A 25553-nucleotide genomic window follows, 5' to 3' on the forward strand; every position below is an offset into this window, starting at 1 on the left:
AGCCTAAGACAGAGGGCAGGCTGGTTCATCAAAGGTCCACTGTGATGGCTTGCAGGTGGAGAAGGGCATCTCGTAGAGATAAAACACTGATCAAAGGGATCCTGACTCTTCATGGCATAGTAGGTTGGACTTAAGGCATAGTTCATTAGCCATTTCACCATCTCATTAGTGGAGCTCAGAAATGGGAACACTAGTAGCTCTGGTGAAAGTTGACGATCCTGGGTGTCCGCTGAAAAATGAATGAGAAAGGGAGAGAGACAAGGCCATGGGACTTCGACAGCATAACACCTTTAGCAGGGCATCCTGTAGGGGTCAGAGCCTGCTATCTGCCTACTAGCTGGGATCATTCCAGGGAAGGAGGTGAAGGGGAGAGGGTAGAAGGGGAGGGTGGAAAGGGTGCCTTTCTTGGCCCTCAAATTTGCTTTTGCTAGGACTACCAAGTGAGTAGTCAGAATGTTAGATGATTAAGAAATATCATGAAAAAAAAAAAAAGTCGGGCAGTGGTGGTGCACACCTTTAATCCCAGCACTCAGGAAGCAGAGCCAGGACAATCTTTGTGAGTTCAAAGGCAGCCTGGTCTACAGAGCGAGATCCAGGACAGGCTCCAAAGCTACACAGAGAAATCCTGTCTCAAACAAACAAATAAAAAAGAGAAATATCGTGTATGGCCAGTCATTAACAGGGGTTGGGGAGTGTGGCAGGAATGTAGGAAAACAAAGACCTCAGTTCTATAATGCTAACTACTGTGGTTTCAAAGAAATTGAAACCATGTAACCCAAATGGAAGAACTTTTTAAATGGCATGGCCATGGCTAAAATATGCAGAAACAGGAGAAGTGGAGAACCATTTTTCATATCTCCATTAGTGATCTTGTCTTGTGTGTCACCATGCCCAGCAGTCTTAGTATGTAATAGGTTCTCAAGGTTTAATGATCACACAGTACACAGGTACAGTGAGGACAGTTTACTGTGGTTCCAGTTTGGAATCTAAGCAGAGGCTGGCCGGTCAGTACGTGAATAAGCGAAAGAGCAAATGCTGAACTGCCTTCACGGGTGCTCCAAGACCATGACAGTATACCTACATTGGGGGACAGTACACAGAATATGATTCTATTCCATTTTTATGTATTTGTAATGGTGGGTAGCAAATCCTGGATCTTATATAGGCTAGTAAGCAATCACCACTCTACATCAGTGAACTACATCCCCAGTCCTTTATTATTAGTGTTTTTTCAAAGCAATTTTTGTTTGTTTGTTTGTTTTGTTTTTCAAGACAGGGTTTCTCTGTGTAGCTTTGCCCCTTTCCTGGAACTCACTTGGTAGACCAGGCTGGCCTTGAACTCACAGAGATCCGCCTGGCTCTGCCTCCCGAGTGCTGGGATTAAAGGCGTGCGCCACCAACGCCCGGCTGCAATTTATATCAAAAGTTTATGTCACAGTTAATTTGGTTTGTAATGAAAACATTAGATCAGGGCTGGAGAGATGGCTCATAAGTTAAGAGCACTTGCTGCTCTTCCAGAGGTCCGGGATTCTCTTTTCAGCCCTATTATCGGACACCTGGCATCAGCCACCACGGAAACACTAGGAGCAGAACATACAGGAGCACAACAGAGGCGTACTGAACCGGCAAGCAGACTGCCCATTTCAATCCCCATCAGAGCAACTTAAGCCCTATATAAAAGTCTGAAGGCCTGTGGGGAATCAGTGGTAGAGTATTCGCCTCAAATTACCAGGTTCTGGATTTGATCTCCAATACTTCAAGCGAGAAAAAGCAGGCGCGGGAGTGGGGGGTGGGGGGAGACAGGGAAATTCTTTTGTAGAAGGGATGTATTCCATTTTATAAAATATGGTTGTGAGGATCAAAAACAAAAAACCACCCAGGTACATTACGGATATGACGTGGGTCACTGACTCAGCTCTGCGCCTCAGGTACGGTAAAATGTGAAGAGTTAGGACTTGAGCTCTAGATTTCCTAACGTCCTCGACTTTGACTGCTTTTGAGTGTGCACTTTCGGTCCTTTTTTTTTTTTTTTAGTTCTAAACGTATTCGGCTCCGTTCCAGCGCCCATGCATATTCTTAAATTCCCGCTTGTGTTTTGTAAGGGTATTTCCTTCCTTAGCAAAACCAAGTCTTCAAACAGAGAAAACAAAAACTGGCTTTCCCAGACCGAAGACGGGAGACCAGGACACCATGGCGCCGCGCCTTAGCCGCCTCCCAGCACTGCATGCTGGGAGTTGTAGTCCCACCCCCGTCACGCCCCTCACGCCCCTCACGCCCCTCCGCGCCTCTAGAGTTTGAAAGCCCCAGGAGGGACTGGTGGGCGGGGCGCGGAGGGCGGGACTCTGGCTTGGCCCCGCCCTCCGCTCGCCGCTCTCGCGCGGTTCTCGGCCGAGCAGCGCGCCAGGCCGGAGAAGGGGTGTGGCCTGGGCCCTGGGGTGGCGGCAGTTGAGGCCGCGGCGCCTGCGGGCGGTGCTGCGGCTCCGGCCTGCGCCAAGTGGTCCCGCCCCGAGCGGGGCGGCGGAGCGCGGGGCGGGGCCGGGCGGGAGGGTGGCGGCCCGCGGGGCGGGGGCGGGGCCGGCCTCTGGCTCCTTCTTCCTCCGCATGTGGCTGGCGGCCGCACAGCAGTTGGGTTCACGCTCCGTTCGCCCGCCGCGTCTCCTCGAGGGCTCTTCTGGCCTGACCCGAGCCATGTCGATCTCAGAGAGCAACCCGGCGGCCGCCTCCCTGCCCAACGGCGACTGCGGCCGCCCCAGGGCGCCGCCCGGAGGGAACCGGGTGACGGTGGTGCTGGGCGCGCAGTGGGGCGACGAGGGCAAAGGCAAGGTGGTGGATCTGCTGGCGCAGGATGCCGACATCGTGTGCCGCTGCCAGGTGAGGGACGCCGGGCCCCGGCCGGGGACGCCCGGCGCGGTGAGGTGTCACCTTGAGGTGCGCCCCTCGGGCTGGGAGCTGCGGGGGGAACCCGTGCCCTGGAGGCTCGGGGGACGCTCCGGAGGAACCTGGAGGGTGTGCGACGCTTGCGCTGCGTTTTGGGGTCTGGGGACGGGACTGGCGGTTCTCCGCGGGGCGGAGTTGAGGGAGCTACCGCCCGAGGCCTGCTCCCGACTCCCGCAGTGACCCGGTGAGGACCCGGCGAGGCCCCCACCCAGCGGGGCGGCCAAGGGAGGGTCCTTTTTCCGAAATTCCCAGAAATGGAGGCTCACCCCTGCCCCACCTGCAGGCCTCAGGCGCGCAGAACCTCCGCTCCTTCGCTCCACTTTGTTGACATCAGAGTCTGCCACGGCGCTTTGGGACTGTTCAGGGTCCTCTTTTTTATTTTTTTTCCCCTTTGTATCCCATAAATTAATATTTAGGGGAGATCTGTTTTTACTCATTGGACTCTAAAGAAGGAATCCCCACTCTGTTGAAAATTGAGAGACGAGTCGATACAGAGATTTCAAATTGGATATTTAGAAGTATTTACAGTGTTTCGGTAGCATGAAAAGTTGACTTTCGGGAAATCGAGTGCTTCCTACCCGGAGACACGTGGTTTTCAGTGTTAGCTTTTTTCCCCTATTTGTTGTTTGCTTTGAAGCAGCCTAGAGGCGAGGCCTTAGTAAAGGCTCTCAGAAAACTATCTCCTAGTTTCAGAATTCACACATGAGCTGTACCCATGTTCAAAACAAGATGTAGTGTTTGCAGTTAACGGTGGCATGTTTAGGTTGAAAGAATATTTTTTTTCCTGAAGGTACATGGTTTTGTGTGTTGATGCACAGGTGGTCTAGGTTAGTCAAGGGACCTGATGGGAAGCTTTCTACCTAAAATTGAATTCTAGGCAGAAACAGCTCTGTAAAAAGCTAGATACCTTTTTTTTTGTTTTTTTTTTGTTTTTTTTCTCGAGTCAGGGTTTTTCTGTGTAGTTTTGGTGCCTGTCCTGGATCTCGACCTGTAGAACAGGCTGCCTCAGACCTAGATCCTTCTGGCTCTGCCTCCCGAGTGCTGGGATTAAAGGCGTGTGCCACCACCGCCCTGCTAAAGCTGGATACTTTGACTTTGGTTAGCTTCCTTTTTATTGCGTGCGCAGAAACCCACCCTGTTTCTTAGGCGAGCTAGCCATTGTAGACCTGGCCGGCCTTGAACTCACAGAGATCATTCTGGCTCTGCCTCCCGAGTCTTGGGGTTAAAGGCGTGTGCCACCACCGCCCAGCCTTTAAAATCAGATCTTGGGTGCTGGACTGAAGACTTAGAAAAGTACCTTGCTGGATAGAAGGGTGGGTTTGAGGCCTGCTTGGCTTTTTTACTTAATAGTTCACAGGTCCAGCTGCTTTGTAGATTCTAAGGTTGTAGCCATTGTAGCATTTATCCTAAAAGTTCTCAGCATACTATACCTTTAAAAAATTATAGAATCAGCTTGTAGACTGAGGTATTACTATGTTACCAAGAAAGTGTTCTGAAGGGAGGTCATGTATTGGGCTGATCTGATGCCTTTGGAATGTCCAGAGAAATGACTGGGGAGAAGCCATGCTTGGCTTCCAAGTGTTAGCTGAGGCTAGTAGAGAAGAAATAAGTGATCAGACTCTCCACACTTAGAAACTTACAACATTTATCCATATATAACTTACTGCTTATATAATCCTTACTTTTTTTTCTTGTATGTTTTAAGAGTCCATCAGAACTCTTAACTATTCTCATTAGCTGCAAGTAGGTAAAAAATCACTTAAGCATTTGTTTTTGGTCTGTGTAGCCCTGGCTGTCCTGAAACTAGCATTGTAGACCAGGGTGGCTTCAAACTCAGATCTGCCTGCCTCTGCCTCCCAAGTGCTACCATGACCCTCTAGCATTTCAAGTGGAGTTTTAGCCATAAAGAAAAAAAATTGTCATTTATAGGCAAATGGGTGGAGTTGGAACATTATGTTAAGTAAGCCAGATTTAGAGAAGCAAATATGGCTTCTTGTCTCATCAAAAGAGAACTGAAAAGACATGAAAGTAGGAAGAAGTATTTGGGAAAAGGAAGGGGATTGGATCAAAGAGGTTGAATAGGACACACGGTACACCTGTATGAAAGTATCCTAATGAAATCCACATAGAATCACAAAATAGTTCTTTCACATATAAAATGTAGCTTGAAAATGTAGTTTAAAAGGGGAGGAGGGGTGACCGTTTCCTAACTAGTATACATTTTTTTTTATTTTTTGGTTTTTCAAGACAAGGTTTCTCTATGTAGCTTTGGTGCCTGACCTGTAGATCAGGCTGGCTTCGAACTCAGATCCTCCTGGCTCTGCCTCCCCGAGTGCTGAGATTAAAGGCGTGCACCACCACCACCCGGCCTTACTATACATTTTAATAAATTATATGCCTTTTGGGGAAAAAATAGGTGCAAAACAAATGACATTACATCATTGGAGCACTTAAGGCCTATCTTCCAATTCAGGATCATAGATAGTTATTTATAAATATATAGGTACTCCAGATTCATAAATACATTACTGCTGTGCTGCCTTTAGTTTTAGATCAATTTTTTTTTTTTTTTTAAAGGAAAGGAGAAGAGTAAGTGGAGGACCAGCTGTAGACTGATGACTCATCCAGGAAACACCTATTTTGTATCTACAGGACAACACTTAGCTCTGCAGTGGAAATGCCAGAATGTCTGAGCCTGTACCCACAAGAAACTCCTAGTCTAGGAAACCACTGCTGTGTAAATGGATTTGTTGCCAGGACAGGACTAAGAGAGGTGGTAGTGTGTGGAAACAGGACAGCACAGAAGTAGCTTGTTAGTTAGTAAGCCTATCTCTCTTTTCCCAATAAGATACTGTATTTGCTTCCTTTATTTTGTTGAGTAGAACCTGCAGAGATGAGTTTATACCAGCTTTATTTAATGTCTTAGAGAAAGCAAGGGTGATCTTTGTTACCCTGGCAGCCATGGTTTGCCTGTGATCAGGTAAAACTTGATGTTCCAAACTTCTTCATTAAGACCCTTTAAGGCAGTGCTGTTTCCTGCTTTCATTATGAGTTGGTTCATAATGGAAGTCTAAGGTATGAAACAAAACCCAAGACTGTCATTTTCACATTTGTGTGTCCGAAACTGAAAGTAACAATGGTGAAAGCCAAGTGGATGCTTTGAACTTTGCAAAGATTACCCAACACTTGATGGCCATCTTTGCTAAAAAGTAATGCAGATGCCTTTGTCTTTTCTTTCCCTAGCTAGTGTTTCTGGTTGTGTTGAGTAGTTTAATTAGTGTGCCAGTAGTAACTTAACAGTCAACTTTGGAATCACAAGCTAATTAAAATTAATGCTTAAAAGGGTGCTTTTGTTATGGGTTGACAGGTGCATTGGATTTTGTGAAACAGTTCATCTGGAAAAGTGAAGATTCACTACCTACCCAGAAAGTGTCATGGATAGTAAGCATTGACTCAAACTGCCTGGTTCTTAAGTGTGAACACTAGACAAGAGACCTTTTTGGTTTCTGGAACAGTTCAAGGGCATGGGATCTTGAGGTTCTAATCTACAGTGGGAAGCCCTGTTGTATGGTGGGAAGGAGTCACATCATACAACAGGGCCCATGTGGGAGGTTTATTGAGGGGAGGGGAGGGGAGAGAAGGGGTCAGAGACCGGTCCCTGGGGTTGAGAGCAAAAAGAGAAAGAGGTGGCAAGGCCTGCCTTTTTCTAAGGAAATGTAGCGAATGTGCACAGGGGGGGTGCTCTTAGTGGCTGCAGCCAAGGATATATATATATCCTGTCAGGACCCTAAGGGCAGGCCGGTAGAGATGCCTAAATGCTAACGAACCCCACTCCTTCATTCATTTTGGGCCCTGTTGGTTATAATAGTGTCCATATCTTCAAACAGTAGAGACAGAGAGAAGGAGACTATTTCAGAGTCAGTCCCAAGGGGCTGAGAAGTGCCTTTGAGAAATTGTTAGTCCTCAGTGCTTGGACTTTTGCTGTTGTAAAAGAAGATACCATCTTTGTCTTGTGTTCATAGCACCCTCAAGAGGTTGCCTACACCTACCTCTACTATCACTGCAGGAACTCATTCACATTTTAGAAAGAGGGGAGTAATTTGAGGGACTAGAAAGGTCCAGTAGCAAAGTAAACTAAGAATGCAGTCATTTTTGCAGACTTGATTTCCTCCTTTCCTTTCGGTGCTGTCTTTTCAACTTCCCCAGAACCTTTAGCACTTCCAGATTAGAAACGTAGACATCAATATTTGGTCTGGACTTACAGTGTAAAACTGGACTTTGTAGCCTCTCTGGTTTTGAAGAGCATGGAAAGAAAATATCCAAAGCACTTGTCTTCTGATTTCTTTAAGATCCAGTTAGGAAGAAAGGGTATTTGTGGAAAGTCTGACAACATTTACAAGATGACTAAGTATTGTTATTGCATCCCTGTAATCTGCAGTACCATTCTTTAGAGTATTGTCCTAGACACCGTAGAAATGTTATTAAAATTCAGCTTTCAGCATTTAATCTTTTTTTTTTTTTTTTTTTTGATGCAAAAAAACAGTCTTTTTATTTCAAGTTAACTCAGGTCTCCCTTCAGTCTGGTGCATGCAGCAGTAGAGCAGGAGGAGCCCTGAGTAGCAATGGGGCAGGGTTCTTTTGTTTTATTATTAATTAATTTATTTTTCTATTATCAGCTTGATATAGTATAAATTTTTATCCTCATAGTGAAATGTTTCATTGAGGCTTGCCCAGTAATTGAGTAAAACCAAAACTTGTTATAAGCCACAGTCATCCTAAGGTCCCTCCTGCTATGTATGTAGCCTCCCTGGTTCTGTGGGTTGCAGTCTGATTGTTCTTTGCTTTCTATTTAGAATCCACTTATGAGTGAGTACATACCGTGTTTGTCCTTCTGGGTTTGGGTTACCTCACTCAGGATGATATTTTCTAGTTCCATCCATTTGCCTGAAATTTTCATGCTGTCATTGTTTTTCTCTGCTGAGTAGTACTCCATTGTGTATATGTACCACATTTTCTTAACCCATTCTTCAGTTGACGGGCATCTAGGTTGTTTCCAGGTTCTGGCTATTACAAATAGTTCAGCATTTAATCTTAACGTATATTTTTATTTCTAGAGCAAGGATGTGAACTCCAAGAGCAAAGGATATACTTACTATGTTGTAATGGGCTTGTTTCCTGAATCATGTGCATTCTTTGTTACAGACAGTGGAAAGAAACTGTAATAAGCAAACTGAGGATTTGTCTAGTGGATGAAGCTTAATTAAAAACATTTATTCTTGCTTGTTTTTTTAGTCAGAGTCTCACTCTCTGGCTTAGCCTGGCCTGGAATTTAATGATCTTCTTGTCTCAGCCTCTCCTGAATTCTGAGATTGCAGGCTTTTGTCAGAATGCTTGGCTAAGATACTTTATAATGTTTAGATTTATTTTATGAATATATGTTTTGTCTATATGTGTAGCTGTGTACCACTTGTGTTTCTGTTTGGTGCTCGTGGAAGTCAGAATAGGTCATTGGAGTGAGCTGCCATGTGGGTACTGAGACTTGAACCCAGGTCCTGCAAGAACAAGTACTCGTAAGTGCTGAGCCATCTCTCCAGCTGCCTTAGTTACTTTTTTTATTGCTATGATAAAGCATCATGACTAAGGCAACTTGTAAAAGAAAGCATTTCATTTGGTTTATGGTTTCAGAACCTATTACTTTCCAACTTAGCCTCAGGCAAATTCTTAGGGCAAGGGGAAAAGCAGCCACATTCTTTCCCAAAGTTTTATAAGAATGCCCTCTAGCCCAGTTGGTGTTGTTTGCCCGGCACCGCTTGCTTTCGGCTTCCACATGCAGTCTGTATGGCTCTCAGTAGGCTCCTATTAGGATGACTCGTTAAGCTCTGCTCACAGTGTTCAACTGTTTTCCTAGTCCAAAGTCTAAAAGTCTTCCACATTCTTCCAAAAAGCATGTCTATCACAGCAACAGTCCAGTACCAATTTCTGTCTTTGTTACTTTTCTATTGCCATGACCACACCATACCAAAGCAATTTAAAAGAGAAAATGTTTAATTTGTCTTACGGTTTCAAAGGGAGTCCATGAGTGAAGGAGCAGCTGAGAGCTCACATATTGATCCTCAACCATGAAGCAGAGAATAATAGGAATCACACTCTATTTTTGACCTCAAAGTTTGCCCCAGTGACATATCTCCTCCAACAAGGGCACACTTCCCAATCCCACCCTAAACAGTTCCACTACCTGGGCACCAAGTATTCAAATAGATGAGCCTAGAGGGGCCAGTCTCATTCAGACCTCCACACTAGCATCTAGATATTTAATTTTAATGTAGGAATAGCAGTCAAAGAAAATTGGTAACATACCTATTAGGGAATATATACCAGGAGAGAAGGTGTTTGATAATGAGAGGTCTTTGAATTTTCTTTTTTAAATTATTTTTTCTATTATCAGCTTGATACAGTATAAATTCTTATCTTAATAGTGAAATGTTTCATTGAGACTTGCCCAGTAATTGAGTTAAAACCAAAATTTATTATAAGCCATAGTCATCCTAGGGTCCCCCCTGCTATGTGTGTAGCCTCCTTGGTTCTGTGGGTTGCAGTCTGATTGTTCTTTGCTTTCTATCTAGAATCCACTTATGAGTGAGTACATACCATGTTTGTCCTTCTGGGTTTGGGTTACCTCACTCAGGATGATTTTTTCTAGTTCCATCCATTTGCCTGCAAATTTCATGCTGTCATTGTTTTTCTCTGCTGAGTAGTACTCCATTGTGTATATGTACCACATTTTCTTAATCCATTCTTCAGTTGACAGGCATCTAGGTTGTTCCCAGGTACTGGCTATTACAAATAATGCTGCTATGAACACAGTTGAGCATGTATCTTTGTGGTATGGTTGAGCATTCCTTGGGTATATGCCCAAGAGTGGTATAGCTGGGTCTTGAGGTAGTTCAATTCCCAATTTTCTGAGGAACCACCATACTGACTTCCACAGTGGTTGTACAAGTTTGCACTCCCACCTGCAGTGGAGGAGTGTTTCCTTTGCTCCGCATCCTCTCCAACATTGACTGTCATTAGTGTTTTTGATCTTAGCCATTCTGACAGGTTTAAGGTGGTATCTCAGAGTCATTTTGATTTGCATTTCTCTGATGGTTAAGGATGATGTTGAACATTTCTTTAAGTGTCTTTCAGCCATTTGTTCTTAATTCTGTTTAGCTCTTGAGCCTATTTTTTAAATGGGATTGTTCAGTATTTTAATGTATAGTTTCTTGAGTTCTTTATATACTGTAGAGATCAATCCTCTGTCAGATGTGGGGTTGGTGAAGGTCTTTTCCCATTCTGTAGGCTGTCTTTTTGTCTTACTGATTATGTCTTTTGCGCCGCAAAAGCGTCTCAGTTTCAAGAGGTCCCATTTATTAATTGTTGTGCTCAGTGTCTGTGCTGTTGCTGTTATATTTATTTTAGGAAGTGATCTCCGGTGCCAATGTGTTCAACAGTATTTCCTACTTCCTCTTCTATTAAGTTTAATGTAACTGGATTTATGTTGAGGTCTTTGAACCACTTGGACTTGAGTTTTGTGCATGGTGACAGATATGGATCTATTTGTAATCTTTTACATGTTGACATCCAGTTATGCCAGCACCATTTGTTGAAGATACTTTCTTTTTTCCATTGTATAGTTTTGGCTTCTTTGTCAAAAATCAGTTGTTCATATGTGTGTGGATTAATGTCAGGGTCTTCAATTCAATTCCATTGGCCTGTATGTGGTTTTTATACCAGTACCAAGCTGTTTTTATTACTATAACTCTTTAGTAGAGCTTGAGGTCAGGGATGCTGATGTCTCCAAGGTTGCTTTATCATACAGGATTCTTTTAGCTATCCTGGGTCTTTTGTTTTTCCATATGAAGTTGAGTATTTTTCTTTCCAAGTCTGTGAAGAATTGTGTTGGGATTTTGATGGTGATTGCTTTGAATCTGTAGATTGCTTTTGGTAAGATTGCCATTTTTACTATGGTAATCCTACCTATCCATGAGAATGGGAGATTCTTCCATTTTCTGATATCTTCTTCAATTTCTTTCTTTAGAGATTTAAAGTTCTTATCAAAAAGGTCCTTCACTTGTTTAGTTAGTGTTATCCCAAGGCATTTTATATTACTTGTGGCTATTGTAAAGGGTGATGTTTCTCTGACTTCTTTCTCAGCCCTTTTATCATTTGTGTATAAGAGGGCCACTGATTTTTTTTTTTTTTTTTTTTTTTGAGTTGATCTTGTATCCTGCCACTTTACTGAAGGAGTTTATCAGCTGTAGGAGTTCCCTGGTAGAATTTTTGGGGTCACTTATGTATACTATCATATCATCTGCAAATACAAAGAAGTTTGACTTCTTCCTTTCCAATTTGTATCCCTTTGATTTCCTTTTGTTGTCTTATTGCTCTGACTAGAACTTCAAGTACTATATTGAATAAATATGGGGAGAGTGGACAGCCTTGTCTTGTTCCCGATTTTAGTGGTATTGCTTTGAGTTTCTCTCCATTTAATTTGATGGTGACTGTTGGCTTGCTGTAAATGGCCTTTATTATGTTTAGGTATGTTCCTTGTATTCCTGATCTCTCCAAGACCTTTATCATGAAGGGGTGTTGGATTTTGTCAAAGGCTTCTTCAGCATCTAATGAGATGATCATGTGGTTTTTTTCTTTCAGATTGTTTATATGGTGTATTACATTGACAGATTTTTGTATGTTGAACCACCCTTGCATCCCTGGGATGAAACCTACGTGGTCATGGTGGATAATTGTTTTGATGTGTTCTTGGATTCAGTTTGCCAATATTTTGTTGAGTAGTTTTGCGTCAGTGTTCATGAGGGAGATCGGTCTGTAATTCTTTCTTTGTTGCATCTTTCTTTCTTTTTTTTTTTTTTTTAAAGATTTGCTTATTTATTATGTATTCAGTGTTCTGCTTGCATGTCTGCCTGAAGGCCAGAGGAGGGCACCAGATCTCATTACAGGTGGTTGTGAACCACCATGTGGTTGCTGGGAATTGAACTCAGGTCCTCTGAAAGAACAGCCAGTGCTCTTAACCTCTGAACCATCTCTGCCGCCCCGGGAACTAAGATATTTTAATGTGCTTCATATTATTAGAGATTTTTCTTGACATTTTGAGGCATGTTTTCTGAAGCACAAAAATTAAGATTTTTTAGAAAGGCTGATTGGCCTGTGGGCTAAAGAGATGAAAATCCAGATAAAAGCTGTCTTATTTCAAAAAGACTAACTTGGCCGGGTGGTGGCGGCGCACCCTGTAATCCTAGCACTTGGGAGGCAGAGGCACGTGGATCTCTGTGAGTTCGAAGCCAGCCTAGTGTACAGAGCTAGTCCAGGACAGGCTCCAAAGCTACAGAGAAACCCTGTCTCAAAAAAACCAAAAAAACCAAACAAACAAAAAAACTAACTTAAGGCAAATGCTATGCTTTTGGAATGTAATGTATGTTTTAGGATTCCACCACAATGGTGATAAATTGTTTTGAGTGTAATGATATATACCAGGAAGTTTATGGCAGTATTATTTATAATGACAGAAAACTGAAAACAACTCATCCCTTTCGATGTGGGACCAGTTTAATTATTGTATGTACTGCTAAAAAAGAATATAAAAGAATGAAGTGGTTTTATTTGCAAGGTTATGGAATGGTCTTTAACATTATTAAATAAACAAATCTAGTTATCTGTAAACAGCTGATATTCATCCATAAAGAAGAATGAAGTAGCATCATTTGCATATATAATTGTCTTTTATATATGAGAAACATGAGAATTGACATTTGGGAAAAGGGTGGGGAGAGGAGGTAAGGGGAGTGAATATTGGAAAAGAATAAAGCATGGCTGTGTCTGTCCATTAACTTCCTGTGGAGGCCCTGGGTTTGAACCCTCGCATCACAAAACAGCAAGAAAATAAATCTAAATGTGTATTTTTATGCACAAATATCTTCAGAGGAATACTAGAAATTTGTGACTGGGTGCCAAGTAGTAAGTATATGAGAAAGGCTTCACATTTTGCTCTCTCTCTCTCTCCCTGTGTGTGTGTGTGTGTGTGTGTGTGTGTGTGTGTGTGTGTGTAATTAGATTGATAAATGTCCTGTATATAGGGCCAAAGACAAACTAAATGAGTTGAATGTTTGCTCCCCTTCTTTCTTAAAAAGGAATGTGACTGTCTTTCAGAAACCGAATCTACCAATTTCCTGACCCTTTCAGAGCAATCACTCAAGTGTACTATAGCAGGAGAAGAACCAAATAAGTATATTTTTTAGTAAGTTAATGTATATGGCAAGCATTTGGGTTTTGTTGGGTTATAGATTGACAGTTAAATAGGAATTAGTTAGATGAGCTATTTATTATCAGGCTCAATTTCATCCTTTATTCTGTTTCAGGGAGGAAATAATGCTGGCCACACGGTTGTTGTAGATTCTGTGGAATATGACTTTCATCTTTTACCTAGTGGAATAATTAACCCAAATGTTACTGCCTTCATTGGTGAGTGTTTAAACTGAACTGCTTGGGGGACAATAGTGGTATATTTTCAATATCAACACTGACTTCACTTTTACTAACCAGATGGTTCCTTGTGTCATTAATTTTGGCCACAATACCTTGAGTCGCCAGCTGCTGATTAGCCTTTTAGGTCTTTTGCCCTAGTGGTTCCCAGGATGTTTGCTTTGTAAGCATCTGTGCACATTATAGTCCTTATTCCATAGAGAAGCTCTGATCAAGTCAGTTTTCCAAAGACTTTCCAACTCTGACTATGAAATGAGAGATTTAATTCTAAATAATTATAATTTGATGTATTCTGCTGTTTAAAAATGCTCATGAAACACTAAATTGATTTTGTGACTGCAGCAGTCACAAGTCTAAAAGTCACTGGTCCAGACCATGACCCAGCCATACTGTTAGCTTCTTTCAGAACATGATTCACTTGTTTCAAAGATATTTCAAGTTTTTTCAATGTAATTTTAGCATTTCATATCCCTATCATTTATACATATTATAAACTTTGAATGATTTCTGTGGTAATTCCTTAATAAAATGGGATGTCCTGTTAACAAATGTAACTTATTCTGTTCAAAATAGATGGTTGTTGCAGATGTCTACATTTTAACATTTATAATATGTATGTCTATATTATAATTACAGGTGTTTAAGGTGGAGGATTGTTTGTTTCTTTTAGGAAATGGAGTGGTAATTCATCTTCCTGGGTTGTTTGAAGAAGCGGAGAAAAATGTTCAAAAGGGAAAAGGTATGAAAGAATGAGTCTAACTGTAATGTGTTATTTTCATTAAATGTGTTATTATCATTTTCCTTATCTCTGATTAATCTCTTCTACCTCCCTTTTCTGTCTGACTCATCATACTGAATGATGAAATATCTGCTCCTCACTTGCTGGATCCACTTTCTTTGGTTTCTTTAGAATGTTTTCCTTAGACTATCCCCCAAACCAACTTAGAAGACATGTTTACACCTCACAAACAGCTGTAGGGGAGCTTACTAGTTCTGGTTTATCCTTGAGTTCAGTATCTTTACTGCTCTGCTGGAGAAGCCACCCCTTAATCTAGAGAGAATGGCATTGTAGATGTTGTCAAAGCTAACAACAGATGTTTATTTATCTTTGGTTTTTCGGGGCAGGGTTTCTTTGTGTGGACTTGTATGTCCTGGAACTAGCTCTGTAGACCAGGCTGGCTTCAAACTCAGAGATCCATCCACTTGCCTCTGTGTCTCCTGAGTGCTGGGATTAGAGGTGTATATACCACCACCATCTGACTTTACGTGGTTTTTTTTTTTTTTTTTTTTTTTTTCGAGACAGGGTTTCTCTGTGTAGGTTTGCACCTTTCCTGGATCGATCTCTGTAGACCAGGCTGGCCTTGAACTCACAAAGATCCACCTGGCTCTGCCTCCTGAGTGCTGGGATTAAAGGCGTGCACCACCACGGCCCGTCCTTTTTTTTTTTTTTTTTAAATGTTTGAAGCTTAACTTTTTTATGCTGGGGATTGAAGCTAGGTACCTGCACGTGATAGGCAAGTGCTGTATCATTGAGCAACTTTCCTAGCTCCTGAACCTGATTTGAATATCCATGTTGGTTTTTTTTCCCCCCCCAGAGCTGAGGACCGAACCCAGGGCCTTTCGCTTGAGCAAGCGCTCTATCACTGAGCTAAATCCCCAAACCTCCACGTTAGTTTTGAAAACAGTTTATCCTGAGAATACGTAGAACTTAATGTACTGATACAGAGGAAACTACCTGTTTGTGTTTGTTTTGTCTGTTCCTTCAACAGTCATCCCCCTAATTTATTGCACGATGGGACCAGGTATGAAAGCTCTCAGCCCCTGCTTTTGGTAGCTCAGGGTTAGACGGGAGGTGCATCTATTTCATTAACATTCCATATCCTAGGTGTAGTAAGCTACAATACTTTGGAGGAATCACTATTTTGTCTAGGCACATTTCTTTATAACTCAGGAAGGGTGCCATTACGAAAGCCAACTACCTTCTTGAATGTCCCCCATGCTATGGACCTGATCCCTGCCCCTATGTCCAGCAAAGTATTTTTCTGCTATTTGCTTTTTGGGAGTTATTAGTATTTTATGTGTGACTGCCTTGAGACAGGAACTATTTAGAAAAAAAAATATGGAGATAAGAGCCTGAAGGAGCTTGTATGTTACAAACACAAGTGACAGCCTTGATAAGCTCGATGTCTTCCACGCAGAAGATACAGACATGAGTGCTCCAGTCAACACTAAAACATTTTGTTCATAAAGAAATTAAGTCTAAAAAACGGTTATACAGTGTTTGATAAAGTCTATCTTTTCTGTCCTAGGTCTAGATGGCTGGGAAAAAAGGCTTATCATATCAGACAGAGCTCATATTGGTATGGATGCCATATTATATTTATTTATAACTGCCTTTTAACCAAATGTATCAAATAAAAGCATTTAGAAATGAATTATTATGTTTATGGATTGTAGTTGAGGCTAAAATATTGTAAGATCTTAATTTTTTTTTGCTTGTTTGTTTTGACAAGGACTAGATTGAAATATACCTATTTCTGAAGACAAGGGTAACTAAGCGGATGAGTAACATCAGCAATGCTTTGTGACATTTTTAGTCATTAAAGAATAAATCATATCAAAATACAAAGCATTTATTTGTACACGTTAACATTCCTATAGAAGTGCATGTGCCCTGCATCAGGTTTTCAGGATGGCTGCTGTGATGAGATGGATTATTGCTCTGCATTCTAGTCTTTGTTAAGTAGAGCTACATTCTGAAATTAATTTCAGCTATCCCTAGTAGTGGGGTTTTCTTCTCTTCACCTGTGGGTACTGAGCACACATGCAGGTAAAAAAATTAGACTAAATTCTCAAGGTAGTTTTCTTTTCTACAATGTCTAGACTTCTGTAGAAAATAGAAGCAATATTCAAAAAAACTTCAGCAAGAGTAATCAAATGTAACTAGAAGGCATTAAGGTTTTATAATGTGAAAGTCATTGTTCTGATTATACTACTAATAGCTTCCTCTCCTAGGGCCTAAGAAAATAGTAGCTTTGTGTCAGGGTACTAAATTAATTTTAATTTTTAAAAATACAGTTCAACTGCTTTCTGTCAGCCATTTATTCGTGGTTTTCTCACTGCCTTTTTATTTTGTCTGATAATAGAAAATAAGTATTTAAATGCAAATGTTATTTTAACACAGAAGAAATTGTATGGCATAGTCTGATCTCAGGTGTATTATAACTGACTTGCTAAGTTAGGGTTTAATGAAACAACTCTTTTTTTTTTTTTAGCTGAGGATCGAACCCAGGGCCTTACTGAGCTAAATCCCCAACCCATGAAACAACTCTTAAGAATCATTTTGGTTTCTGAAATAATTTAGAAAGGCTACTGTCTGGATAACAGGATAGGAGCATGTGATAAACTAATCATATGATAGCAGTTTGAAGTATAACATGATTTGCTGACATTCACAAAAACATTTACTCAATGATAGAGGCTTCCAAGTGCCTAGAAAAATTTCTGTGATGACTTCTGAGTCATTATCTGGTCCCTTTGATCAAAGGTTACCACAGCTCATATTTCTCTTATACATTAGTTCTGTCATTTGGAACTTTATTTAGAATTATAGCTTATACTGGTCTCTACTGAACATTCTGCCTATAATTGTTACAGTTTTATTGTTATTGCTATTTGAAGTATTTCTCTTTACCTACTATGAATATACCAAAACTTTTATCCCCTTTACCATTGAGAAAAATTGGGTTTTTTCAATATTGGTTTATTAAAATAGCATTACTGTGACATTCTTATAGCTATCATTTGATATATAATATTCTAGTATAATTTTAAGGATACTCTTTTGCCTACTTGTGTGGTACTGAGACATGTATTGATTTACACTCTGCAAATTCAGCATCTGTAATGTAACTAGTATACAAAAATTTCAAAACTCTCAGAAGGCTTGCCAGAGAAAAGTGGTGATCATTCAAAGCTGTTAACTTACCTTGCCAAGCAGGGCTGTGGGTGGGGCTGCCCTTGTAGCTTGTGCAGTGCCTCTAAAGCAGGAGGTGAGGGTGACAACACTTCTGCATAGCTTTGGAGGCGAAGGCTTGTAGGAGGGCAGTTTCAGTCCAGATTTTATCAAATTTTTCTGTTTTCTATATAACTAATATGTATCTTCTAATGCTGTGGTGGTGCACGCCTTTAATCCCAGTACTTGGGAGGCAGAGGCAGGTGGATCTTTGAGTTTGAGGCCAGCATGGTCTACAGGATGAATTCCAGGACAGCCAGGGCCACACAGAAAAACTGTCTTGAAACAAAGAAACAAACAGACAAAAACGTTTCCCCTAAATCTGAGAACTCACTCATTCTATTTTAACAATTTATGTGAAATAACAGCATAATTGGTGGAAAAAAATCATGGCATAATATGATAAAATTATTGAAATTGTATCCCTAAAACTGGTGACTTTTATGATCTGTTAATTATAAAGTTGTTTAAAAAAAAAAAAACAAGTAAATAAACTTTAGTTAGAAGTTCAGAAACCAAAACCCTAGGCCTTCCTGCCTGTGAGCTGTTTATGTAGTGAGTCAGTAAATATTTGAGCTCTTGCTGGTACAGAATTAACTAGCAAACTGACATTGTCCTAAACTCAGGGTATTGTGTCAGGGTATGAATGTGCATGTAGGCGCACTGCACAGGAAGCTTATTATTGTGGTCAAGGACTGCAAGGGATGCTAATGTGAACAGAAGAGTGTTTTGCCATATAAAAGAATTTTTCCTTAAAAGTTGTGGAAAGCCATTACCTTCCAAAGACAAGGATGTGATTTGTTTGTGTCTTGGAAAGACATTTTTGGATGCATTAAAGAATATGTATTCCAGCCAGGCGGTGGTAGTAGCACACGCCTTTAATTCCATCACTGGCAGGCAGAGGCAGGTGGATCTCTCTGAGTTTGAGGCCATCCTAGGCTACAGAGTGAGTTACAGGAAAGGTGCCAAAGCTACACAGAGAAACCCTGTCTTGAAAAAAAAAAGAATGTGGAATCCATGTCCAAGAGTGGAAAGAGGCACAGGTTAGAGTGTAGTTTTAGTGAAAGGTGCTAGAAGTTTGGGACTAGGGAGGAAGAAAGAGGAGGTGTCCAAGTGATTCCTAGACTCCTAGAGTCCAGAACTTGAAGATGAAGAAGGAAAAAAAATATTATCTTTGGCTGGGTGTTGGTTGCACACACCTTTAATTCCATCACTGGGGAGGCAGAGGCAGGCAGATTTCTGTGAGTTCCAGGGTGGCCAGGGCCAGAGAAACCCAGTTTCGGAAACAAAAAGAAAGGATATCTTTGTAGTTTGAACTTTATTGAACTTCAGGTGAGGACATTCTAAAATTAGCTGTTTGTTTGTTTGTTTGCTTGCTTGCTTGCTTGCTTTCTTGAAACAGTTTGTGATCCAGTCTGGTCTCAAACTTGTGATCCTCCTGCCACAACCTGGGTAGTGTTGAAATTACAAGTGTAAGCTGCCATTATGGCTTTTAGAAATTATACCCATAGAATTTGTCATAAGGTTGGAAGGATTTCTAGTTATAGTAATTTGAAGTAGACTGTTTTTATCTTGTATGTTATATGTATTTCAGTAACAGCTATGATTTGTTTGATTTCTCTTCAGTATTTGATTTTCACCAAGCAGCTGATGGTATCCAGGAACAGCAGAGACAAGAACAAGCAGGAAAAAAGTATGATCTATATATCTATATATTTAATTTTGATGTAGTTTGAGCACATCTACATCTTTATAAATTCTGAACCAGAAATAAACAAAACAAAACCCAGAATAGTTAGATAAAAATATTTTACTTAGGTTTCCGAGAAAACCAGTTGGATTATGCAAATAAGCTTACAGGAAATAGCATAAATAGCAGTCATATGTAACCTCCTTCTTTGGAAAGATCTGACTGCAGACTTACATCTCCCCTCTGTAACTTAAAGCTTGTTGGTTTGTTTTTTAAGTTTGGGTACCACAAAAAAGGGCATCGGCCCAGTGTATTCCTCCAAAGCTGCACGGAGTGGACTTCGGATGTGCGATCTTGTCTCTGACTTTGATGGCTTCTCTGAGAGGTAAATAGGCTGTTTTTTTCAAAATTAAGAAAACAAAAACATTTTTTAAAACCGTATGCAAAATTGTAGCATCAGTATTCAGATTTACTTCATGAAAAATAACCTGATGATGATGATGTAAGAATAGTGTCCTAAGAAGACAGAGCCATATTGGTTTTTAAGGAGTGAGATGGGAGCAGCTTTTCTGTGAAAGGAAGTGCTCCCAGTATGGCAGTATTGGTGTGCTCACCACGTCCTAGGATCTCATCTTTGGGATTCAGATTCAGGGACCCTGTTATGCCTTCCCAGGTCCTGGTAAGTTATTTGGGCACATCTTCAAAACTAGAAATGCTGCATTGACATAGTCTCTGTAAAATGGTTTCCATGGAAAATGTAGTTGTTTGTTCTCACTGGCAGGCAACACTGAAAAGTCCTAGAGATTAGTTGCTAGTGTCTGAGTGTCATAAGTGTCTGAGTGTGTATAGACTGTCCTTGTTCATTTCTTTACACAATGGAATATGGTTCATCTTTTCTATTCAGATTCTAGTTATTCTATCTCTTCTCCAACTATACACGTCACCTTAATTTTGTCTTAAGTGTAAAAATGTATCTTAAGTGTATAAATTATTCATGTTTATCTCCTTTATTAAATTTTATTTCTCAAAAAGTAACTTCAGTTTCAGAACAAATTTGCTTTTAAGATTGTTTGCAAGACAGAAATCACTTGACTTGAATGATATTATTTGAAGTATTCTTTAAGATAGTTAATGACCTGATCTGTTTATTCCTCAGGTTCAAAGTTCTAGCTAACCAGTACAAATCTATATACCCTACTTTGGAAATAGACATTGAAGGTGAATTACAGAAACTTAAGGTAATGGTTTCTTAGTTCAGTGACGTGCTTTAAATACGTATTTGCCAAACTGACATTAGGTTTTTCCTGTGTTCTAGCTTTGTATAACTATTGAAAGAATTTACACGTCCTTTCTGGGTTTCTATATAATTCCACACAGTTTGGTCTAGATGGAATACTGGATGGGAAAAGGAATGGTATGTGAAAGTAACCAGATCATAGTTCTCAGATGCACCTGCCAGACACTTAGCTTTTATTCAGGAGACAGTGGGAAGCTACTGGAGAATTTTGAACAGAAGGAAACTCAGGTTTGGATAATGAAGAAACCACACACAGCTGTTGCTGAAATGTAGATCAGTAAAGAAAGGGACAGTGTAGTGACTTGTAAAGTCAGCACGTTTAGGATTGATAACCGGTTAGTTTCTTCAGCATTTATTTCTGAGACAAATAACTTTACTGGCCGTCGAAGAAGCCCACCCATGCATGGTAACTATTAGATTCAGATTCAGTGGGACCTGAGGTAGCAGAAGGGTTCTCAATCACTGGTAAATCCTAGCACTTGGGGAGTAGAAGCAGAAAGGTCAGAAGCTGAAGTTCATCCTCAGCTACATACTGAGTTGGAGCCCATTCTGGGCTCCATGAGGTCAGGGGGAGAAAAAGAAATAAGGAAAAGAAACAACAAAAGAACAAGGTTTTCATAAGTGACATATGTTGAACCAGGGCTTTGCAGAGTCATTTTTAGCCACACAAAAAGGACTGAAATATGCATAAGGAAGAGAGTACAGACAAGCCCCAAGGAGGGGCCAGACAGACATTCATTAATGGATGCAGTATATTCATATGGGTTCCTCGTAAGTAGCTTCTAGAATTACCCTTCCTGGTGTCTGTAGTTGAAATCAGGTTTTATTTATTGCAGCTGTAACTACAGTTCTCAGGGAGATCTTGTTTATATTTGTACTTGAATTCTGAAGTTAACCATTACTAGCACCTCATGTTAGTAGTTATACTGATGACATATTATGGCCTTCTTATAGTAAAGGAGGCGGCACGATGTCACTGACATTTGCATGCTGGGCAGTGTAGTTTGTGCCTTTCCATGTTTTGGTGTCAATCTGATTTGAATTTGAAAATTGTGGGGTATATGAATTATAAATGCAGCTTTTCAGATACCTTAAAAATATCAAAGTGCCACCTAATTAAATAGAGAGTCCTTTTTATTCTTCCTGAAAGCTAGCTTATGATGTGAGTACTTTGCTCTGTTCCCACTGAAGTTGGTATAGAACTTTTAAATATCATAGTGCTTGTATATTTTGTTCAGGACCTCACACATGCTAGGTAAGTACTTTGCCACCGCGCCACACCCCCAGCCCTTGTACTGCTAATCACTCTTCGGAGAGACCAGAGCTAATCCATCCATATGTTGCACTGGGATGAGCCCCATCACCGGTGCCTTCTGCTCTGATGTGTCAGTTTCCACTGTCGAAGGCCAGGTAGTTCACTTTGACTGGTGTTGCAATGTATTAGTGCACATGGAAACTGGTTTTTGTCTTTGTGTAGGGTTATATGGAAAGGATTAAACCGATGGTGAGAGATGGAGTTTATTTCCTATATGAGGCCCTCCATGGACCACCCAAGAAAATCTTGGTAGAAGGTGCAAACGCAGCATTGTTAGATATTGATTTTGGTAAGTGAGATATGATTCATAGGGAGTTTGACTGAGCCCAAAGTACTTAGATATAAATATTAATGTTAGCATTAAAGAGGTTATAAATAGTGTATTTAGCGTTTGTATTCAGGAATGTCATCTTATGGCAAGGTTTTAAAAGGAATATTGTGGCAAGCACAGTACGAGTTTTATACTTCATCAGAAAAATGGAATCATTTGGATTCTGTGGGTTTGGAGTTCTGCAGATTGTGAATTTCATTAGTTGGTTTGTGATTTATTCAACTCCAGTTTCTCTGGAATTGTAAATGATAAGATCAGTTTGGGGAGAATCTTCTCCTTTAAGTCTTTACACAAATAGAAATTAGGATTAAACCTATTTTAAGATCTAGGCAAACGTGTATGTTAATTCACACTGTTCATGAGACTTGCTGCTAGTTCAGCATTCCTCTATCCTTGTGGCTAAGCGAAACTTATTCAGATGACTCTCATTAGTCTTGGTGGTCACACCTCAGTATACTCTCTTACACTGTTAGCAGTTCTTTTTTTAAAATTTATTTTGACTTTGTGTGTTTGAGTGTTTTGCCTGCATGTATGTCTGTAACCATAGTGCCCTTGGAGGCCAGGAGTCATTGGATCCCGAGAATAGAGTTACAAATGGCTGTGAGCCACCATGTGGGTGCTGGGAATTGAACCCGAGTCCTGGAAGAGCAGCCAGTGCTGCCCTTAACTGCTGAGCTGTCCCTTGAACCTCTTGACATTTCATTAGCTTTGGATACTAACTAAAGAAAATGTATTTTTCTATAAAAGTATTTACCCCTTTATCCTATAATATGCCTTCTCAACCCAGGAAGTGTGTAATTAGCAGAGTGAGTAGTTAAGTATAAAGGGGAGAAAATGTACCCCCATAATTGTTCCTGTAATTTGAGGGTTGCTTTGAATAGAGTTCAAAGGCTGGGAAATGTTGAACACCACAAAATTACTATTGCCCCAGGGTCCCGCTGCACCCTAAATATGCCCACTAGGGAGTCATTTGAAATTAATGGGAGTCAAATCAAAATATGTAGGGTAGAGCCAGGCGGTGGTGGCACACGCCTTTAATCCCAGCACTCGGGAGGCAGAGCCATGTGGATCTCTATGAGTTCGAGGCCAGCCTGGGCTGCCAAGTGAGTTCAAAGGCGCAAAGCTACACAGAGAAACCCTGTCTTGTGAGGGGGATATATATATATATATATGAAGGTTTCTGCATAAAATTTTTCCACAACAGTGATTATATACTATATAGAGCCAAGTTAGCAACTGCACATGCTCTGGGGTTCTCTACAGCTAAAATGCTGCAATTAAAGCTCTGATCATCTGTATTTTTAACTCATTAAAGAGAAAGAAGAGAATCAAGCCTAAGACATTGAGCCTTTGAGAGGTAGTGGTCAAGTCTGTCAGATACCTGGAATAAATTCATATGCCTGGTCTTAATGTAATTCTGTTCTACAGTGTATGTGTACATGTGTTCATCTTAGTGTTTTATTTTTTATTTTTCTATTTTCTAGGAACTTACCCTTTTGTGACCTCTTCAAACTGTACTGTTGGAGGTGTTTGTACAGGTTTGGGTATGCCCCCTCAAAATGTTGGAGAAGTATATGGAGTTGTAAAAGCTTATACCACTAGAGTTGGTATTGGTGCCTTCCCCACAGAGCAAGACAATGTAAGCCCATTTCTTAGTAATTCAGTGTTTAAATAAAGTATGGAAAGAAAAATCGTGTTCCCCAAACCCCCCCAACCTTTGAGACTCCTGCCTCGCTCTTCATTTACAAGGGTCATTTGATGTGTTTCAGGAAAACTATATAACTTTAGTTCTTGAAATGATTGGCTAGGTTTGTCTGCTATATAATAAACATTAATGACTTATTTGTTTATGAACTTTTCCTTTGTTGTGAAAATTATATGAGAGATTTAAAAGGAGGAAGGATGTATTTTTTGTTGTTCATGGTTTCAGACCATGGTTACTCTGGTTTCTGAGCCGTAGTAAGACATACATTATGGCAGAAGGGCATGGTTACCTCACCTCATGGCAGTTGGGAAGCAGCGAGAGCTGTGTGCAAGGACTATGCTTACCTTCAGACGCCCCAGGAACCTCTGCTCTCTAACAAGATACTGCCTCCTAATAGTCTAGCTGTGAAGTCATCAGTAGCAAGCTTTTTCCGTCAGACTTTCTTTGTACCACCTACCCCTGAATGATGACATGGAGACTTATGAGAGCCTACCCTTAGCTCAGGCTTATCTCACTAGCTATTATAATTGTTATAATTAATCTGTTTCTGTTCATCTCTGTTCTGTTACTGTCTACTTCATTCTGTACTGGCTTTCCCCCACCTAGATTCACCCCCCTGAGTTCCTCTCTCTGTCCCCAGAAGTCTCACTTAACCTCTCCTGCCTAGCTATTGGCCGTTCAGCTCTTTATGAAATCAATCAGGTGCCTTAGGCAGATGAGGTAAAACAGACACATTTTTACATTTTTACACCATGTGGTCAAATATCCCACAACACTCACCAATGGATTAATCTACTGATAACATTAGTGCCCTTGTGATCCAGTCATCTCTCCATATTGCCAGCTGTTTAGGACCAAGCCTTCAACTCCGGAGTCTTTTTGTGGGACATATCTCAGACCATAACAACTTTGTTTTTGTTTTGTTTTTTGAGCTGAGGATTGAACCCAGGGCCTTGTGCTTGCTAGGCAAGTGCTCTACCACTGAGCTAAATCCCCGACCACAACTTCTTATTGATAGGATCTAGTTTTTTTTTTTTTAAACCTGTCAATATACACTTGACCTGTGTATAACATTATAAAAAATTAGCTTAAAAGTGTAAAAATGAAATCAAAACTGAATATATTCTAAGTAATGTCATTTCCATGTAATTCCTGTCTCCAGCTTATTTCATGAAAGATCTTTATCAAAAGAGATCTTGTTTATTTTATAATCTCTAGTATAGTCCCCTGGATATATAGCTCTGATATTCTAACTCATGAATTCTGTTATCCAGGAAGTTGGAGAATTATTACAAACAAGGGGTAGAGAGTTTGGAGTAACTACTGGGAGGAAAAGAAGATGTGGCTGGTTGGACCTTGTGTTACTCAAATATGCTCATATGATCAATGGGTTTACTGCGTGAGTATTCTTCAGAAACATTTATTTCAGGAAATAGTAGCCAGTTGATGACCACAGATCTTGTGGATTTTGATTTTGTGGAAAGTAAACTTGAGAGTCTCAAGCAGAAAAGCCTCATTCCTTTGCCTCCAGAATAAAATCATGGTTTTAGGAGTGGAATGAGCTTGATTAGAAGAGGAAGTATGTAGGAAGGGATGCCCAAGGCTCTAGAGGAATCATGGTAGTTTGACTCATGTCTGTCCAGAGGAGGGTGCTGAAATGAGTAGGTAGGGAGGAGGAGAATGGGTACCTGCATAGATGGCCAGCAGGAACCAGGTGTGCACACAGA

The 25553-nt window shown here is 40.7% G+C and overlaps 1 protein-coding gene across 1 annotated transcript in view; it reads left to right on the plus strand.

Annotated features, from left to right (window-relative positions):
• Positions 1 to 2399: 2399 nt before the first annotated feature.
• The window catches only part of Adss2 (adenylosuccinate synthase 2), a 30564-nt gene continuing 7410 nt past the window's right edge, over positions 2400 to 25553 (plus strand). Inside the window, exons 1-10 of the mRNA XM_036202573.1 lie at positions 2400 to 2871; positions 13350 to 13452; positions 14144 to 14212; positions 15783 to 15833; positions 19115 to 19181; positions 19456 to 19563; positions 20335 to 20416; positions 21953 to 22079; positions 23606 to 23760; positions 25101 to 25225. Of these exons, the coding sequence (XP_036058466.1) occupies positions 2602 to 2871; positions 13350 to 13452; positions 14144 to 14212; positions 15783 to 15833; positions 19115 to 19181; positions 19456 to 19563; positions 20335 to 20416; positions 21953 to 22079; positions 23606 to 23760; positions 25101 to 25225 (1157 nt within the window). The 5' untranslated portion in view covers positions 2400 to 2601. The remainder of the gene's footprint in view (positions 2872 to 13349; positions 13453 to 14143; positions 14213 to 15782; positions 15834 to 19114; positions 19182 to 19455; positions 19564 to 20334; positions 20417 to 21952; positions 22080 to 23605; positions 23761 to 25100; positions 25226 to 25553) is intronic.

This window comes from Onychomys torridus, chromosome 11, assembly GCF_903995425.1.
Source record: "Onychomys torridus chromosome 11, mOncTor1.1, whole genome shotgun sequence".
NCBI lineage: Eukaryota > Metazoa > Chordata > Mammalia > Rodentia > Cricetidae > Onychomys > Onychomys torridus.